This window comes from Triturus cristatus, chromosome 8 (genome assembly GCF_964204655.1).
Source record: "Triturus cristatus chromosome 8, aTriCri1.1, whole genome shotgun sequence".
Taxonomy (NCBI): Eukaryota; Metazoa; Chordata; class Amphibia; order Caudata; family Salamandridae; genus Triturus; species Triturus cristatus.
This window is the reverse complement of record NC_140591.1, coordinates 1,451,004,991-1,451,025,495: the sequence shown is the minus strand read 5'-3', so window position 1 is coordinate 1,451,025,495 and position 20,505 is coordinate 1,451,004,991. Positions and strand designations below refer to the sequence as shown.

General features: G+C 47.0%; 1 protein-coding gene across 1 annotated transcript in view; it reads right to left on the bottom strand.

The window, feature by feature from the left end:
• NARS2 (asparaginyl-tRNA synthetase 2, mitochondrial) overlaps positions 1-20,505 on the bottom strand; it is a 491,158-nt gene that overhangs the window by 148,435 nt on the left and 322,218 nt on the right. The window contains exon 10 of the mRNA XM_085623239.1: positions 7,137-7,203. Coding sequence (XP_085479365.1) covers positions 7,137-7,203 — 67 coding nt within the window. The remainder of the gene's footprint in view (positions 1-7,136; positions 7,204-20,505) is intronic.

Sequence of the window (20,505 nt, the reverse complement as noted above, 5' to 3'; positions counted from 1 at the left end):
ATGCTCCGAGATGGCGCTTGACCCTGCTGGTCGATACACTCTGGTGCGGGGGCGGCTCAACGGGCACCCTGTGCTCCTAGGATCTATCTATGCCCCGAACGTTGACCAACCGTCGTTCCTTGATCGCCTCTCGGTGGCCTTGACCCCGTATGTGGGTCTTCCCTGGTTGCTAGGTGGGGACTTTAATGCCGTGCTGGACACGAGCCTTGATAGATCCTACCCGCCACTCCGTAGCACACAGGCAGTCTCGAACGCGAGGAACCTTACTGATTGGTTGTCACGGTGGGCCCTTCATGACGTCTGGCGCACCTTACATCCCACTGACCGGCTCTATTCATATTATTCTGCGGTACATGATCTTCACGTCCGCCTCGACAGGGTGGTGAGCTCTCCGTCGCTGGACCCTTTGATAATCCAGGCGGATTACCTGGGCCGGACTCATTCTGACCACAATCCTCTTAGACTGCGTCTCTGCTGGGACCCGGGGAGACCCCCCATTCCCACTTGGCGCTTGCAACCGGCTGCTCTTGAGGACGCGGAGTTCCGGGCCTCGCTCGGCACAGCGGTCGAACAGTTCTTTGACCTCAATGAGGGCACGGCGGAGAGCACGTTGACAGAGTGGGACGCGCACAAATCGGCCATGCGGGGACACTGCCTGGGGGCGACAGGGAATATCCGTAAGCAGCTTATGTTGCTACTCACCGTCCTGGAAACTCGGCTACTGGCATGCGAACGTCATGGCGAGGGTGGTGGGCGTGACTCGACTAGGCTGGCCCGGCTCCGGGCACGCCATGCTGAGCTGTTGGAGAGGTTGCGCTGCCACAACTACGGTGCCCATTCGGCACGGGTCCACGCCACATCGGACAGGGCGGGGCGATTGCTGGCCTGGCTGATCCGACAGGAATCGGGCTATGCGCCAATAGCCTCCATCCGTGGGTTGGACGGTACGCTGGTGCACACGCAGCGGGAGATCCACCAGATACTCACGGCACACTACAAAGACCTGTACACCTCAGTGGGGCGCCGGCAGGCACAGGATCTTGATCTGTTTCTGGGGGCCGCCGGCCTCCCCACAATTCCGGATGCCCACCAGGAAACACTGGAGGGTCCCCTCACTCTGGAGGAAATAGGGGACGCGGTGGCCTCACTGGCCTCTGGCAAGGCGCCTGGGCCGGATGGTCTCCCGGCAGAATACTCCATACCGGCGGAATAATTTGGAAGCCGTAAGGGACTCGATAGGAGACGCTATACAAGGGTATGCTAAACGGACCCCCGTCTCCGACGATTTTATCCACTAAGAAATACGCCACGTTATGCTACGTTAGCGCATCTACACATACCGCAACTCATGTCAGTGTACCTTGGCTAATTGAAATAAACACACTGTACCAGCACGTAATCCTTCCTCTAACAACCATCTCAGGAAGCAAGCTCTAAGCAGAGGGCAGAATTGATAAAGGTTCGAAATTGAGCCGGAAGCAAATCAAGCCTATAAATTTGTCTTGACAAAGATGGTCATATAAAGTCAAAACCATCGAAACGCGTCGACGCCAAAGATATACACAATCCAAGGGACCGCCGTAGAAAATTGGAGATAGTAGTGGGTCGCATATATCCCAAATCACGGTGTAAAAATTACGGTCATTTAGGATGTGCCATAAATGACAAAGTTCATTGTCTGTGTTTGTTTTCTGTTATGCGGGCTCATAACAGTTTGTGTTTTGTACTTGTTATTTCCAAATGTATAACATGAATGAAGAAATGAAGTGATTGTTTTTAATATGTACTGTATTGATTGATTTAGGATTTTTTTATTGTAAACCCCTTTTTTTAATAAATGTGATATAATTCTGGAACCTTAGTTATACATGTGTGATACTTTATAATAGGATTGTACCATTGAGTGGTTACATTGGGATTGCCTTGTTGACACTCCCGGCAGAATACTACAAAGCATATCGGGAGTCTCTGGTGCCCCGTCTGCACGCGTTATATCTCACAGCCCTTCAGGAGGCCACCCTGCCCGCCTCCATGAGGGAGGCCTACCTGATCTCTTTACCCAAGCCGGGGCGTGATCCTACTAATCTAGGGTCCTATCGCCCCCTTGCCCTCCTCAACACCGATTACAAGATCCTGGCCAAGGTCCTAGCGGAGCGGCTGGCCCCCACTGTGCCTGTACTGGTGCACAGGGACCAGAATGGGTTTGTGCCGAAGCGCAGCACTTCGCTTAATCTCCGCCGGTTCTTCCGTGTTGCCGCACACGGTGCACAGCATTGGCCACGGGCGGGCTGTCTAGTGTTAGACCTCGAAAAAGCCTTCGATTGCCTGGAGTGGGGCTATCTGGTGGCAGCACTATCGCATTACGGACTAGGCATTGGGTTTTTGCAAATGGCGGCGCTCCTCTACAAGAACCCTGTGGTCCGGGTGAGAACTGGCCCGTATATTTCCGAGGCCATCTCGGTTGGCCGAGGTACCAGGCAGGAGTGCCCCCTCTCACCCCTCCTTTTTGCGCTTGCCATAGAGCCCTTAGTGGCCACCCTGCGGAGGGTGTTGACGGACGGCATTCCAATGGGCGACACCACCCACCAGGTCTCCTTATACGCGGACGACCTCTTGATCTTCGTACGGGACGTGGCGAATATTTCAGGGGACCTTGAGCGGGTTCTCACGGAATTTGCAACGCTTTCCGGGTTAAGGGTGAACGCAGCCAAATCGTGTCTCTACCCGTTCTGTGATGATGCTCTGGATCCCCGGTTTCAGTTGGGGGGTGTGTCTGTCCGGTGGCAGCCGGACACCTTCCGTTACCTGGGCATCCAGGTGTATCGGCGACCAGCTGACTTGGTGGAGGGTAACTTGGGCAGGGCGGTGACGGCGATCAGGGCCCAGATGCGCTTCTGGGGCACTTTCCCCCTTGCGGTCACGGGCCGCATTGCACTGGTCAAAATGGTGGCCCTGCCCAGACTCCTCTACTATTTTGCTAATCTGCCGACCTACATTCCAGCATCCTTCTTCGCCGCCTTGGAGCGCTCCCTTCGGGATTTTGTATGGGGCAACGCACGCCACAGAGTGGCGCTCTCTAAGTTGTACCTCCCCACGGGTCAGGGGGGACTCGCGATGCCCTGCTTTGCGCACTATTACCTAGCAGCACAGCTGCAATGGGTGGCCAAGGTGGTTGGCCGACAGGGAGAGGGATGACACGGCATCCATGGAGCCACCACTCCCCCTGACGGATATTATCGCGTTGTTCCACCCGACGGCCAGAGTGGTCAAGCCGGGCCCCCTTCTAGTGGCGGTGGCCTGTAAGTGCTATCGGCGTGCCCTCTACTTGACTCGGTCGCATACCCCATACGCCCCTGCCATACCGATTGAGGGTTCACCTACTGGTCGAGGGATATTGCGCTCGACGGAGCTTGCGGACTGGCACGCGGCGGACATCTGTACGCTGGGGGACCTCTACCACGATGGTGCGCTTATACCGTTCGCTCAACTGGCGGAGGAGACGGGGTTAGCGGACGGTCAGTTCCTCCGTCACCGCTCGCTAATCGTGACGCTGACGAGTTGGTGGGGTGCTCTTCAGGAGGAACCGGCACAACACCTCATGATGCAGTACCTCCATGTCATGGGACGGGGCAGTCACATGATTCGTTGGTTCGCGGCCTCCTTGCGCACGCAGGTGGCAACGGACCTGTCTCCGTTGCGGGGTAAATGGGAAGTGGATCTGGACCGCCCCATGACCGACAAGGAATGGAGGGATACGCTACGGGGGCCCACACGGGTCCCCAGGAACCTGCGGTTTCGCCAAATCCAGTACTTCATACTGCACAGAGCATATCTCACTCCCGACTCCATCAATCGCTATTTCCACCGGGCGGACGCTGAATGCCCACACTGCAAGGCTCTGGATGCTGGACTGGTGCACATGTTATGGAGCTGTCCAGCGCTCGACTCATACTGGCGGACGGTGCACGGAGCGTTACGTACTTGCGCCGGTCCGCTGGCGCGGCGGGACTGGCAGACCTGTCTGTTACACTTGTTTCGTAGAACTCCCCCCACGAAGGTTGCCTGTCGTTTCCTCGACCTGGGCCTGATTGTGGCGAAGCGGTTAATTACTAAGCGCTGGAAGGCGGCTGAGCCCCCCCCCCGGGCGCAGGCGTGGCGGAGTTCCCTGCTGGCGGGGGCGGAGGGTACGGCTCTCTTGCGGGAGGAAACGTTAGGCCTCAGACGCACACCCATAGCGAATCAATGGGACGTACACTTACAGGCCCTGATGCAGCTGGATGGGGATGCCCTGGGACTCTGTGGGACACATACTGCGGAGCCACTTCCTGGAGGGGAGGGGAACAGAGGCGAGACTGGGAGACCCACTCTTGGGATTGGCGGGGAGGTCTTAGCCGAGCCGGGCGGATGTGCGGACAATGACAATTGCCCTTAATGGAACGATATGTAACGGGGGATGGGGGGCCGGGCCGGGGGGGGGGGGGGTGGACTGGGGGGAGGTATCTTGAGGGTCGTGTGGTCAAGATCGAACCTGCTGCTGTTGTTCTGTTGGGCTTCTGTTGTTTAACCTGTTTTTCCCCCTTTTTGTTGTTCCATGAATCTGTTTAAATGCGGGCGGTGGCCCTGACACTTATCAGTTTGCATTACTCCACACATCGTTGTGGCGATAGATCCTGTGGTTCACCGCATTCACAATTGGCGGAGACTCCTCCGAGTACCAGACTCATTGCCTGCGAGATGTTCCATTTATGATTTATGCTGTGTCTATATTAACAAAATGCTAATAAACAGATTTCATAATAATAAAGAGACCTTGCTGGGATTCAAACTCGTGACAGGCCAATCACAACGCATTCAGGGGTGCACTGTTAGTCCACTGGAGCCAATTATTAGGAGGAGATGCTAGTAGTTTTCAGGTGGGTAAAAATCTTGCAATCAGCTTCAAAACTTTATCACATTTGGACTCTTCATGGCTAGAAAGCTTTCCTTCATGGTGGAGTAATGCTTGACTTGGCAACAAACTTAGTTTCTCATTTGTATGATAGGTTTTGGACTCCACAGATAATGAATGATGAAATGGCATGCAGATGTTTACTGTGATGTTGACAAATGAACCAAATAGCTATTTTCAGTTTTTGCTTTTAGTCATTTTTACACGAGCATTTATTGCTATCTGCTCTTGGGAAAGTCTGTGAGAATGATTTTGATGGGAGTGTAATTGGGCATATTTTTTTTTCATCGCGAATGGGCTTTTCTTTATTGCCAACTTTTTTTTTATTTCCACTATAACCAAAACCACTGATTTACAAAGGGCAGCCTCAAACAGTTCACCAAGTACAAAACAGAAACCGACAACTGATTGGGATGTGAGACGATTTGAGATGTTTGCTGCTCTTTCAGTGACTCGCGCTGTTTAATGCTAATTGCTTGGTCTCTGGCCTGGCAGCAAACTGCAACTGTTGGGCCTGAAGAAAATCGAGAAAGGAAGGCTTGTGGGGAGAAAAGAGGGGAAAGGTTGGGTGAGTGAGTGACAGCAGTGGTAGGAAGTGTGACGAGAGAAAGCAACAAGGAGCAGGTGGGTTGAGAGAAGCACACAAGGAAGACAGCTGAAAACACATGCACTGCCATAGAGGGCTTAAGAAAATAACAGTTCCCTAAAGGCAAATAGAGGAAGCACAAAAGCTAGCCAAATAAAGAGATGGCAAACAGGCTATGATCCATGGAAGGACAAACACAAGATGGACAGGCTGAAACAAGGATAGCCATAGAATAGAAAGCAAGTAAAGCCAGTCATCGGTACGCAACAGGCAGGCTCCATGTCCCTTTGTGTTCTTGGTAAGCCCACAATATGTCTTTCACAATCGGCTAGACCTAAAAAGTGGAACTATATGCAAACTTTTCAACAAGAAGTGCAACACATTGATTGGGTCTAAGTGCTTTTGTTGAAAATTACAGAAAAGTGCTTGCAGGCACTGAAGGAACTGTACCTTAGTGGTTTCCCTAATTCCTATGGAGTTGAAGACAAAACAAATCTGGAAATCTATCATTCAAACTTGCATATTGTAGGGCTAGTCTGCTTCTTGCCAACCTATCCTCCCCATGAGGTCAAAGTGTTCTTAAGCCAGTGACGTTATTTTCAGTAGAATTTGTGACATACAGATTCCGTCAAAATATCTTTTCCCCAGCACACCAATACCAGTGAGCTTTACACATTATGTTGTGGCCGAGTTACCTCCATCCCCATGTATGCTAGGCCATCATATCACTGAAGCAGAGAGCTGGATTTATTTAAGCTCAAAGCAGAACTCTTTGTTTTCATATCGGGTTCACTCACCCTTTGCACAGTAAGGGGAAGATTAGCGCAATGGACACCTGACCAGAGAAGGAGGTGACCGCACTGGCACATTCATAGATCACAAGCATCAAGCGACACTGTCATAGTCAATAATGTTAGTTATTGTGGCATAGCCTCATGTGCCCCTTGTGGGTGCTTCAAAACTATAGGTGAGGCCTGTGCAATGTACTAACATTATTGACAAGGTCCACAGTAAATAATAGTGGATTACAAAAGAGGTATTTTGTGCAAATCAGTGTCCTGCAACAGTTGGCTAAAGCACTCAGAAATCTAAAGTCTGGTGTAAGATATTTTTATATCAAGGGCATCAGATGTTGGCAGTCATCTTTTCTATGGGGTAGGCTCATCACACCTTAACAGGTTTTGTTGTAGGATGCCACCTTCTATCACTTTCTCAATGTTTTTAATTCCCACATTCTTGAAGTATTTTTGACATATATAACATACATTCTGGAGGATGTACTATTCTGCTAGGTCACTAGACTACCCTTATATTCACAGTACCCATGCACACTGTAGGGACACTAACAAGCAGAGGTAGTATTTGAATTATGTCAAATGTTTTACAGTAACATAGAACATTCAATGTGATCATTAAAGAAGCACTTTGATGATCCAAGACCATGAATTCCAACTCTGACCTGAAACCTAGCCACCTGCTGCATCACAATTTACTGGGTCCCCTTTTGTTCACTTCAGAGCACTGAAAGCCCTGAATGAGGTTGTTCAAGGCTACCACAGTCCATCCAAATATTAGTCATTTGAGTCCAAAAGTGTAACCCACCTCAGGTTTAAATGTGAATGCATCTGTAGCTTTCTTCAGTACTTCAATGGCTTCAGTATATGACATTCTGTAAATACACCAAAACCAGTCATGGGTAAATAAATCTAAATGCTTAAAAGTGCAAGACGATGGAACAACATTTTCATTTAATTTTCAATTCAGACCTGGCATTCCGCCGTTCACAGTTACAAGTGCAAGCACTGCCCGCTGCAAACTAAAGAGAAAAAAGTGTTGGATGGAACCCATGAGTTATTCTAAGCCACTGGTGGTCACTCAGGGCTACATAATTGTTTTTTTCCCCTGCGTTGCCACTACATTCATGCTGATCAGTCTTGCCTGCGCCCCAGAGGGACCGTCGAGCCCCGCTTCATGGGAACACAAGTGTGATAATGTGTAAATGACATTATGATGTCATTAGTTCTAAAAGAATGTTAAGAATGTTAAGGCTTAAGGAATGCACAAGGGACATTCAACTGATATATTAAGATGACTATGGAAGCTGATTTACAAGCTGGAGAACTCCTTTACAACAAGCAACTACAGATATATTTCAGCCATTAGGAAGCTGTCGCTAGCGCCCTTTTACGCACCAAGCCAGGGGTCCCACACTACGCGTACCCTTTCCACTGAGGATCCTTGCTGATAAAAACAAAAATTCAGGGGCATAGCTTCAGATGGGGAGGGGGGGGCTGTGTTTGGGGTGTTTACACCCCCATAATAAATGTTTTTTGTGATAAATAGTTGGGCGCATGTGCTTTCAGTTGGGTATGGTGAGGTGTCTGTCGAATTTCACCAAGAAGTTTTACAAAAACAGACAAAAAAAAGCACAGCCTCTCTCATCTATCGGTTTGGAAAGACTTAAAAAAATGTTGGTTATTTCACAAAATAATGTGCTTTCTCACTCTTAGTAACACTACCAATCCGCATTTCTCTCCCTTTCAGCGCCCTGCTTGTCGTAAAATGTATTTTAACATTATGTTCCAGGGCGATTGTTGGGAAGGCTGAAGCTCCCCCCCCCCCCCCACCCCCCCCAATCTTACTGAGCATGCAACGCCTTAAAACTGCAAATAAGGTCAAATCAGGTTGAAAAAGCACACACCAAACAGCTACAACTGAATGAATCACTGGTGACAACTTTTTTCTGGACTTGGATAAAGAAAGAACCCAAGAATAGAGGTGGAAAAAAAGACTATCACTAGAACATCAGACAACACAAGTGGACGGAACTTGTTTCAGGCAGATAAAGCTCGTTAAGTGAATTCTCCTTTTTAGGTCTCGCCTGACCCAGCGCATGCGCTGGACTGGCGAGACTTTTTGAGAGGGCTCCAAAAAGTGCTACCAGGTCAGCCTAGAGCTACAGTGGATGTGCGCGGGCGCGCATGCCGCGCTTTTCTGCGCTTACTTTCACTTTCGCGGCCGCTTTGATGTTTGATCGCGATTGCAATCACTGCGGCCGCTTGCATAGCCAATAGGTCTCGCTTTTGGGACCTTATAAGTATTTAGTTATGCAACTGTTGCATGGCTAAACACTTATAAGGTCCCAAAGGCGAGACCAATTGGCTATGCCAATGCTTGTTGTAGATCTCATCTGTCTTGGGCCAGTAATTCAAGCGTTATTCTCATTGCACCTCGATCACATTAATGCCCGTTATTTGAGATAACGGACAAGGCACTGAAGCGGCTGCAGGTTGGTACACAAAGAGCGCCCACCCAGGTTCCAGCACATTCACTTGGTCTTGAGACAGCAACTTTGCCTGTCGTTAAGGAGGCAAGCTTTATTTAGGGCCATGGTGGTAATATATCATGTCCTATATTTCCCAGAACCACAGTTTCTAAAAAGCACACATTTGGTTTAAACAGGCAGCCCATATCCCTGAGATCAAGAGGCTGATGGACAATTGCCATCCCAAGAACCAGGATCAAAACCCTTGGGGACAGAACTGTCTCTGTAGTGACTGCCATAGAATGGAATATGTTCCATGGGGAAACCTCTCCCACATACTCCCTTTTCAAAAAACATACTTATTTAAGCAGCAGTACTTTTTTCTACATGGCATAGACTTCTTACATATTATTTTTCATTCTCTTTTTATTATGGTTATTTGTATTGCCATGAAGCTTTGGCATGTGTCTGCTTAAAAATTTAAAAAATACAATACAAATACAACAGTTGTATTTCGTGTGCAAGTCGGCCTTCATGGCTATTAAGCTTGTGACAGGCACTATAACGATACAGAATGCATGGATGCCACAGCTTCTAATAATACACACAGAATACTTACTAAAATGTGGTCCAAAGCCTGGAGGCGTGGGCAAGTTAAAGGTACAGGGTGATGCATGAGGTAAAACACATAACCCCCACCTGTTGCGTGAGGGGCGTCGAGAAAAGCTATCTCTCTCCTTTACCTGGGGGGGCACTTATGTGAAACATTGTAGCACCTAGCGGGTCTGGACCCTGGGATTCCCTTAATATTTGCTCTCAGTTCTCCTGCAAACTGACAGGATGTTATGACAAAATCCATCCACCGTTAGGGCCCAGTCATTCCTGAGTGCTGCATTAGGACTGTTTGGCATTTTTCTACCTTTTACGCGGAAGCTGATGCCCCATAAAATAATGCGTCCTTGTGGGAGGTTCAGAGTATGTCGCCTTGGACTTTTTGCATCGGTGTAGCACATTTAGGGCATGACTATGAGTTTGGTGGTGCTGGAGCAGGACCGCCCAATGCCAAACCTGTGTGCGCACAGCCCGCCAGATTATGACTTTCAGTCACTGGAGAGTGGTTACTTGGCGTTCCCAACACGGTGCCAATTTCATAGGCACCTCAACGGGAACATCAAAGACAGTACCTTCATGGCATGTACTGGGGTGCATGCACACAGGGGGCACAACATGCGCCCCCCTGCATACACCCCATGGACCAGCGGCAACAGGGGGGCTTTGTTTCCTCTCCATCTTAGTTTTCACGGAGGAGGATCTGCTATAAACCATGGCAGAGAGGAAACTTGCAATATGCTTTGTGGACGACAGCGGTCCTGCCAAGCATTTCGCGGGCTCAAAACCGCTGTGCCAACACCAGGGATCACTGATCCCTGGCGGTTGCAATGGTGGTCTGACCCCCCTAGCTGTAATAGGGTCGTCAGAAGACGGCCACCACCGCTCCCCCGTGAGTCTGGCGGTCTGTGGACTGCCAGACTTGTAATCAGGCCTTAAGTGTCCACAATTGTTCTCTGTTTGAAGACTATGAGTTTCTCATCCTTTATGAGGAGAATTGTATTGCTTTGAACCCTTATTCCTTAAGGTTCGTTCCCAGTGGTTTAATATGCTGGCACGACACGTGTTTTTACCACCAGCTCCTAATGAAGAGAGGACACACTCAAAAGTATACATTGCCAATGATGTGCCCTTTCTGATGTTGCCTTTTTCTAAGCATGTTTTACATAGTTTACATTGATTTTAACCTGCCATACACGTCATGCAGGTTTGATGTTGAATCCTGCACCCCAATTGCAGCCTGAGTGCCCATACGTCTCTTGCAAATATCCACCTTTTTAGTGTATTCAGCTGCAACTATTGCTAAACAGAAAAATGCCAGCCACTTCCATGGAAAACACTCCAAGTAATGCAGCTAAAAATGGTCAGGCAAAAAAAATCCAATAATATATATTGTTCTAAACTGGTGGTATGGGCCACCTCCAGATAAGTAGCTTACGGCCTCAGTTTACTCCTTGTACTTCCACAAATACCCCCACAAATACACAGATTCTTAAAAAAGGTTCAATCAAAGATGCACCATTGACATTTTTATTTATGTTCAGATCAGTCACATCCGTAATGATTGTGACCTGCCACAAGAAGGCACTCTACTCTGCATTTGCTGCTGCTTCATCTAAAGAGAGAGGCCTGAAGGTGAACAAACCAACTTATCACACACGTCAGTTGTAAACAAGGAACATAACTAATCATTGATCAACAAATACCCATGGTCCAAAATTAAAAATATATTTTAATTAAGTATTTATCCACTTAAAAATTATCCCATCAGTACTGAGAATTACTTCAACTCCTCAAAAATATTTTTCTTTGCAACTTCCTTTGTTCCATAAAACTTCTCCCATAAAAATGTTGTTTTGCACAGATGTTTATTTACCAATAGAAGTCAAAAGACCGCAGGAGGTTTTCTTATTCCGCAATTTTTATTTTTACAGAATTTCATTAAGCACATTTAAATAAAAGGCTCCAAAATTGACACACTGGTACGCTGGGCATACACCATAGAAAACATGGTCAGGGCCCAAACTGGGACGGCTTGCGCATATGAAGATGGTCAACACAAAGTCGAGCGCTCCTGCAGATTTGTTCTAAGACCAGACCGTGGAAGATGGAGATAGTCAACAAGTCTAAGTAGAGGGACCCTATTTGAAATGCAAAGGATGATGCTCCCAAATCCAACCCGCAAGATACCCGACAATGTAACGTTACTATGAGAGGGGTACGGAAAGAAAAACATCAATGGTGATGGATACAGCAATCCCTACAGCAGTGTTGAGGGTATCAAGAGCTGCTAAATACAGCACGGAAGGCGGTAGCCAAATGCCAGGAATCACATTTTCTTCTGGTGGCTGCTACATTGTTTACTGTGACTTTGCCTCATCTCTGTGACCAATGAGCTGCAGTTGTAATGTGTTCTTCTGACTCCCCACCATTTGTTGCTTGTTACCACCATCACACAAGCAATTATTCCACTGTGTCTCCAGAGAACTTCCTGCACCTTATTGTTAACAATGCCAAGGCTTAATGCACCTCGCCCTGGTAGATGTCGGTTTTCTACCTTAGAGACAGTACTATGGAAATCCCTCCCTCATACAGTATCTTTTTCCATGAGCGGGGCAGGGCATTAAGGTTTAACTTTTCATTCAGCACCAAGAAAGTAGCTAGGGTAAAGGTATACTTACGGTAAGGTGGGACTGTGGGGGAAGGTTTGCCAAAGATGCATGCGGGGCAGGGCTAGGGCTTGTAGAAGGCACACATGCACTTTCACATCATAACCTAAAACGCTGGTACTTAATCCTATACAACCCTTAATGCGGGGCAGGGCCACACTTTAGGAATGGAGGAAGCTGCCCTTCGGCAATACCCTGATACCGTTAGATATGTAACACACGAGAAAAACAGGATACAGAAAGTGAAGAAACATTCCCTGAATGAGAGTCGGCTAATTCAACATCATGTGTGCAGCCATTCGAATGCAGCCCTGTATACTTCTGTGGATAATTCGTTTTTCAGGTATTTTTCCACTATCCAATTTTCAGAAATGAACAGTATTCGAGTAGGAAGACTTAGGAATGGATCAGAAAGGGATGGAAGAGAGGCAAGTAAAAAAATGTACATTTTTAACAGAAGATGTTCGGATTCTCAGGATTCCAGTGTGTCATATGTTTACCACGAAAAATGAATAATGTCTACTTCTTAGTATAAAGCTAGAAGACCATAACAAATGACTCATCCAACTATTCGGGAGGATTTGCTGATAACACATACTCCATAAATATGTGGGTGAAAGTTACGCAATCACCAGCAAATTCAGGGGAAAAACAATTTAAAACTGCAAAAATAAATGTCTTATTGCTATCACAGCTAATTAAATAGAGTGGGCTGGGCATGAGGAATCTCTAGCACTAGAATCTGAGGGGAAAAAAATGTTGGGTAAGGAATTTTCTATAATTCCTCTATCCTCATATAATAGGTATTATAGCACTGGTTAACACTGCAGGAATTGGAGATCTGCTCTGAAGTATGACTGGCACTAAAGGGGCATTAACATCTTTCAAGGGCCAACTTCTATGGCACGCTGACTGTTGAAAATTGGGTTCCTGGATGACTGGGGTATGAGCCCAGGTCAAGCAGTAACCACAATCCTAGTCAGTGTAAGGCACAAGCAAACCCTAAATTAACCTGTGCTCACTCTCAGGTAGCTTGGCACAGAGCAGTCAGCCTTAACATTAGAGGCAATGAGTAAAGTATTTGTGCAACACTTCAAACAGTAAAACTGTGAAAACACCACACAAAACGATTCCACACCAGGTTAGGAAAATAGAGCTTAATTTAATAAATAAAACAAGACCAAAACGACAAAAATCCAGTCGGTAGAACCAGAGTTATAGAATTTTTAAAGAATAAACTAAAATAGTGCTTAAAAGCATAAAGCGACAACCGGGGATATCTCTAAACGCAGGACGGGGTCAAATCCAAAAGTTCATAAACGCGATTGAGCGCGGGTCATATACAGTCCCAGATTAGTCCTGCTGAAGTTGTACTTCTCAAGTTTTGTGCCAAGAGCCCCATTCGCAGGGCAGAAGTTCGCAGGAAGCAAGGAAAGAGTCACTGGCTATAGTCGCAGGGTGCGAAGAGCAGGCCGGGCGTTGCGGTGGTGATCCACGCCGGCGGACATTGTTTGCTGGGTGAAGAGATGTACTTGCAATCAATCAATCAATCAATCATTTGTAGAGCGCACTACATACACGCAAATGTCCCTAGGCGCTGAGAGGGGGGGCGCTACTGGTCAAACAGCCAGGTCTTGAGTAGTATCCTGAAGGTCAGCAGGTCTTGGGTCTGTCGTAGGCTCAGTGGGAGGGTGTTCCAGGTCTTGGCGGCAAGGTGGGAGAAGGATTTCCCGCCGGTGGTTGTTCTTTGGATGCGAGGGACGGTGGCGAGTGCAAGGTCAGTGGAGCGGAGCTAGAGTTTGGGGATGTAGAAGGAAAGTCATCCGTTGAGGTAGGCTGGGCCGGTCTTGTGGAATGCCTTGTGTGCGTGGATGAAGAGCTAGAAGGATATCCTCTTGTTGATGGGGAGCCAGTGCAGGTTTCTCAGGTGGGGGGTGATGTGGCTGTGGCGTGGTACGTCGAGGATCAGTCGTGCAGAGGCGTTTTGGATGCGTTGCAGTCTTTGATGAGCTTGGTCGGGGTTCCCGCGTAGAGGGCGTTTCCGGAGTCGAGTCTGCTGCTGACGAGGGCCTGGGTGACTGTTCTTCTTGTGTCTGTCGGGATCCACCTGCATATCTTTGTGCGAGCGGTGTCGTTCCAGAGAGAAAGGGCTCATTTGCAAAGAGCCCAAAAGCATGACTTTAAGAGCGTGAGAACCACACCAAGGGCCCAGGGACTTGAGAGGTGCCTCTTGGAGGGTTCAGGAACTCGTTATAGATTGGGGAGCCTGTTATATCCATGAGGTTCAGATCAGGAGGCCAGCTGAGTAGCCCTTTGAGTCCCTCTGGGGTCCTTGGTTCAAGATAGCTTTTAGGTCCAGGTCTTCCTCTCCAGGCAAGAGGGCAGCAGGTCAGCACAGCAAGGCAGCAGCTCCTTCAGAGTGGTAATCCAGCAGAGTGACAGTCCTTTCAACAGCACAGCAGTCCATCTTCCTGGCAGAGTATCCACAGGTCCAGAGATGTACAGTGGTGATGGTGTCTGAGGTCCAGTACTTATACCCAGTTGTGCCTTTGAAGTAGGGTAGACTTCATAGACATGCCTTTGGAATGCACAGAGTCTCTGACCTTCTTGCCCTGGCTCCAAACTCATTATAAGGGGTTATGTAGCCCTTTCTGTGTGGACAGGACACAGTCTATTCAGGTGTAAGTGAGGCTGTGCCCAACTCCTCCCAGGATGGCCATCAGGTCACAACTAAGTCCCCATTGCGTGTGGCTGTCTAGGAGGAATACACAAAGCCCAGCTGTCAAATACCCCAGACACATGATGAGACAGTCAGCAGGCACCAAATGAGCTTAAGTAAGAAAATGCCAACTTTCTGAAAGTGGAATTTATTTTCAGAATTGCAATTTAAAATCCGGCTTCACCAGGAGTTGTGATCTTAAATTGCGATTCCAGAGACACAAAACTTGAATCAATTATATGTTCCCATTTGGAAATTACTTTTACAAAACGTAATAAGGTAATCCCAATGTTATCCTATTGGAGATATAGGCCTTGTAGTTGTCAAAAACAACTGACAGCTTTTCACTACCAGGATATGTAAAACTTAAAAGTACATGTCCAACTTTTAAATATAGATAGCGCTAACCGAGAAGAGACTGCCGTTAGATTCCATCTTCTCCAATCGCTCCTCACTGGGTGCTATTAGGGATGCTGTTACCCCAGAGCAGTTGGTCACCGATTCACCCCGCGACGATACCAGGCAGGTTATTAGCCGAGATTTGGAGGCTACTGATGTATCTGACGCTTGTTCTTCAGTAGCTCCTATGATCTCGAATTCATTACCAGGGGACAGCTCCATAAAAGCTACTGTTTTACCTTCCAAATGCGGGAAAAGAAAGAGAGGGGGGTGGGGCTCATAAGGGCAGGTGTCCCAAAATAATTAAAACCAGTAAATCTGGAGGGGCCTCAGTCATAGCGCCTCATTTGGTAATTGAGAATAATCTGCCCAATCCTGAAGTTTTAGGGAAACAGACTACTGAGCTGCCTAAGCGCTGGCCTTTGAAAGCACAGTATACTGATAGCTTCTTTGACCAGATAGAGCATTTGATGAAGTCGTTAATGCTCCCTCTATTCGAAAGAATGAAACTAATTCTTGAAAATTTGGGGAAATTGGGAAAAATAGTTATGGCGAATACTATTGCATTAGAAAAGGTTGTGGGTTGCACTATAGTCCCTAATTGTGTAGCAGAAGGAGGACCAGCGTCGGAGTTGGATGGTTTTCTTGCTGTCAGCTCCAATAATATCCCACCCCAAAACCCCATGCATCCAAGACATCATGATAGTAGGGTCACTACAGGGGTAATCAAGAATAGTCACCACAATAGTACGAGAGTTGATGTGCCAGGGTGGGAGGGTAGGAAGGAGTCTGAACAAGCCAAACTGGCAGTAGAGGTTATCCATAAGGAGAAGGAGGCTGTAGGAACTGTTGTCAGGAAAAGGAAACATCCCTGTATCGATCTCCCCCCCCCCCGATTCAGTGCCGTACACTGTGATATTGGCAGGGGTACCAGAGATCAAAGAGGAGAAACTGGAAAATCACAGGGAGCTGAAAAATAAAGTCATTGTTTGGCTTAGTAACAATAGACTACTCCCTGGCCACATTAATGGTGAAATACTTCATGTAAGGAGGGTGAGCTGGTTGAGCAGTAGATGTAAGGACAAGGTAGGGGATTGTATTATTGTAAATTTTAGAGATCCCAGAGCAGTAAGGTTTATCTGTGAAGGAAGGGTCTCTAGAGGAGGGGGTGGGATCCAAACGCTTACTCTTTTATCCTCGATCAACTTCAGGTACCCCTCTGCTTACATGGAATAGGTTTGAAACACCCTATAGACATTCTAATCTTGCTTTTAGGGTAGAGAGTCACCTCCCTCGGGCCCACCATTTTGATACCTTATTCAATCACCCTATTTCTACCTATAACCAATTTGTCCCCTTGTACACCCTAGAGGAAAATGATTGACATGGGGATGGAAAGGATCTGGATAGGTTATCGTTATATGGGTGCCAGTTTCAAACCTCTGGGGTAAATGGTTGTAGTTCAGTATCACCGCCTCATGACTCCCTCTCGCTCCAGTTCTCTCCTCCTATCTTCAATAATGTTGTGATGGGGAGTACTGCCTCTTGTAATATGGTGGATAGTCAGGTGGCTACTTCTAGCCCCGTTACTCCTTCTGCGAAGGTAGCGTCATGAAATATTGCGGGGCTGGAATCTAAATTACATCTACCAGACTGGGCTAGTTTTATCGATAAGACTGATATCTGGTCCTTTCAGGAAACTTGGGCAATAGCTCCACTTTTTTGCTCAGGCTACTTGAACCTTTTTAAACCAGCAGCTAAGGGTATTAGGGGAAGAACTGTGGGCGGTTTTCGATCTGGGTACGCCAACGAGAGGGTGTGTCAGTGGTGGAGATTCCGATAGATAGCCCAGACATTATGGCTATTAGGGTCTGCTCCACTAAGGGGCTTAACATCATTATTATTAATATTTATTTAAGGGGGCTCCCAGGCGGTAGATGTTCTCCAACAGCCCTTATATTAGAGGATTTCTTAGAAACCATAACTAAAAAAGTAAACAGGGTTGTTGTTGGGGACTTCAATACCTGTTTTGAGCCTCTTGGAGTGGATGATGGGAAGCTTACAGATGCTGAAGACTATGTGGGGCATACCTCAGTTGGAGTTGATCCCCATTAAAAAATGGACGCAAGCGGCTTTGTTTATTAAGGGCTTGTGTCTCGAAAAGGGTATGCGGGCTGTTAATGGTAGATCGAAGTCTGATAGATCTGGGGTAGTGACCTTTGACAATGGAAATCTGGGTCCCATATTGATTATATACTGGTTAATGTGGAGTTGTGGTCGATGATTGATGATATGGTGGTTGTATGTAGAACAGAAAGCGACCATAACCCCCTAGTTTTGTCCATGCTTGATAACAGTTTTATTGATATTGTTATGGATGATGTCCCTACTGTTCAGGCAAAAGTATTCCTAACTAATGATGAAAGAAGGGTACGCTGGCCTAAAATAGTTATTAATGAGGGTTTTATGTCCATGATTAGGATTTTGCTTATTAATACATTAGACAAACTCAATTGTTCTGAGTCCCAGGTTGAGATTAATGGAAAATTTCCCGGTATTCATATTGGGTTATTCTCGGAGCTTAAATCCTTCTTTATTAAGAGTTTACCCCATAACTCCAAAAACAAAGAGTTGAGATCCCGATCCTGGTACGATAATGGTTGTAGACAGGCTCAAAGAGCCTTGCTTGTTGCCATTAAATCTAGATTACCAGATGTTATTCGTAGCTGTAGGGCTATTTATAAACATGGCCAATTATCAGCTAAAAGGAATTGGGACGAGGATCGCTGGAAGGGGTTACTACAGGCGTGCGATGGGCGGAATATGACAGAATTTTGGTATCTCCTTAAGTGGGGTAACCACCCACAAGATATGGTATCTACCACCCAAGTGGAGCCACAGCAGTGGTTTTCGTATTTTGAAAACCAGTTCAAACTTAAGAGTAGGACTACAGCTGCGACACCGTCTCTTATGTGTGAGGAACCCTTGGTATTTGTCCCCTGTGAGGTGAAGTCTATTTTAAAGGCCATCCCGAGTGGCAAAGCACCGGGGCCCGATTGTATCCCTGCTGACCTATTTAAACATGAGCAAGGCCTATGGGTCCCATATTTGACCATGCTAGCCAATGCCCTTGCTAATGGAGCTTCAGTTCCTGATTTTTGGTTAGGGGCAGAGATATTGCCAATCTATAAGAAGGGCGATCGCTCTGCCCCGGCCAATTATCGTCCAATTAGCCTTATAGATGCGGTACAAAAGATTGTTGCCCGCCTACTTTTGGGTCGTATTGAGGAAATATGAATTTTATGATCGGTTATGTCCCCTATCGTAGACCCCAACGGCTCCATGTACATGCTACAAGTACATGTATGTTCCCTCCAGTTCCAGTTATGAAGACGCAAATACATGTGCGTCCACCGTCAACATGTCCTCTTTCAGATCCGCCATGAATGGGTCAGATATTCCATTCCTAAGTATGAAAGGCCACCGACTTTATGTGGTTCACTTTCCACATTTTACAGATTCAGGCGAGTAGGCCCTGAATTCTGCCATCAAGCCTTTTCCTGCCTTCTGCCTCTGAAAGCTCCAGTCTGAGCCCGCATCTGTATCCATGAACTTTGTCCTACTCCCTGCGCGGCTAACGGTGCCTGATCCAGCCTGTTGCCTGCCAAAAACTGTATTTCACCTTCAAGATTATCTGCTCCGCTCCTCATCCGATGCATTCCTGTCTAGTAGTTTAGGTAAACATTCTTCCAGCTACCGAGCAAAGGGCCAGGCCTCACTGTCCTCATGCAAATAATTCATAGCCCCTGTTACCATGAAAGATTCCTGCCCCCTCGCATCTCATGTAGACACTTAGACGCTTGTACACGCACTAACAGTCAGTATAGAATAGATTCCATCCTAGAGACCTTTCCTTTTGGATAATACAGTTCTTTAAACATAAGATATTAGATATGATTTGGGATTAGGTTGACATGACCCCCCAGACTTCTGTCTCCACATGTAGAGCTAAATGTCAAGTCCCCTTCACCCTCTAGTTGCACGTCAATCACACGTCATGCGGCTGCGCGCGCATCTCTGCCAAATATTTCTGCTGACATTGCAGGATTCTCTTATGGATCCACCCACTTGTGACATCATGTTTAATGACGTTTCTAGTTACGCCTATATGTACGCCTTTTTCCATTACGTATGTGTATCATTATCTGTATTATCAGCTGTTACGCCTCTTGCATCTGTCTTAATGTAATACTTTTCATATAAATATCATTACTTGTCAATAATGTATTGCCTTCCCTTCCTGAACCTTCGTGGTGATGGAATTTGAAGCCTACAGTTCGAACTGTAATTCCTTTGTAGAGGAATAAAGCCTTTCAGAACCTCTAATACCACGGATTCTGCCTCTTATTTTTACTGAGTTATTCTTACTAGACTTTACCGCATAAAAAATAGTACCGGTAATGAAATATTTACCACATAAATTGGCGCCCGAATAGGGACACTTTCTCATCTCACGCGCCGGAGGTGCGTTGCAGGCCCGGTCTCCTGCCACAGCTGAACGGACAAAAACGCGTACCTGCAGGATTTCCTGTATCTCCCTCCGGCCAAGTGGGGGTGACTGAGGCTGCGATCAACACCCAGACGAGGCGGTGAGAAGTGCGAAGTATCCCGACCAGAGCCTAGCTGAGAGAGCAAGATCCGAGGTATACAGAGGCCCACCAGGTTCCGAAGTTCCGAGTCCAGTCGAGTCGAGTCCAGTCCGGTCCAGTTTCAGTTCAGTTCCGAGGCCTTCCGTTCCGCGCTACCCGGTGAGTACCATTGCCGGGGAGGCATTTAAACGTGCACATAGGTTGTGCCGGTCAAGACGGGTTTGGGTACACAAATCCGGTCTGCACTGTTTCAGCAGTGTATCTGTACTGTTTAGCAGTATATCTAGTATGTCTTGCATATAATTCAGTATTATCTAGTGTTAGTATTATGTCAGTAACTAGTTTCCTATTAGTTATCATCGTTCGTTAAACTGTTAAATGTTTTAATACGTTCTACATATTGTGGTGTGAATGATTGTTCATTATTGTGTTTATGGTATTAAGTGTGTTCAAGTAATAAGGTCTAAAAATGCCACTCTTTTCAAAATTAAGACAGATCAAAACCAGAAAAGGGGTACTCGAAGAAGCTGTTCCCATTCCACCACAAGCGCAGCCTATTGCTGCAACACAAGCAACGACACAACAGATGTACCAGTATGCACAAAATGACTATCCCGATTATCAGCGATACACATGAAATAGCCTAGAGAGGGAAGTTGGC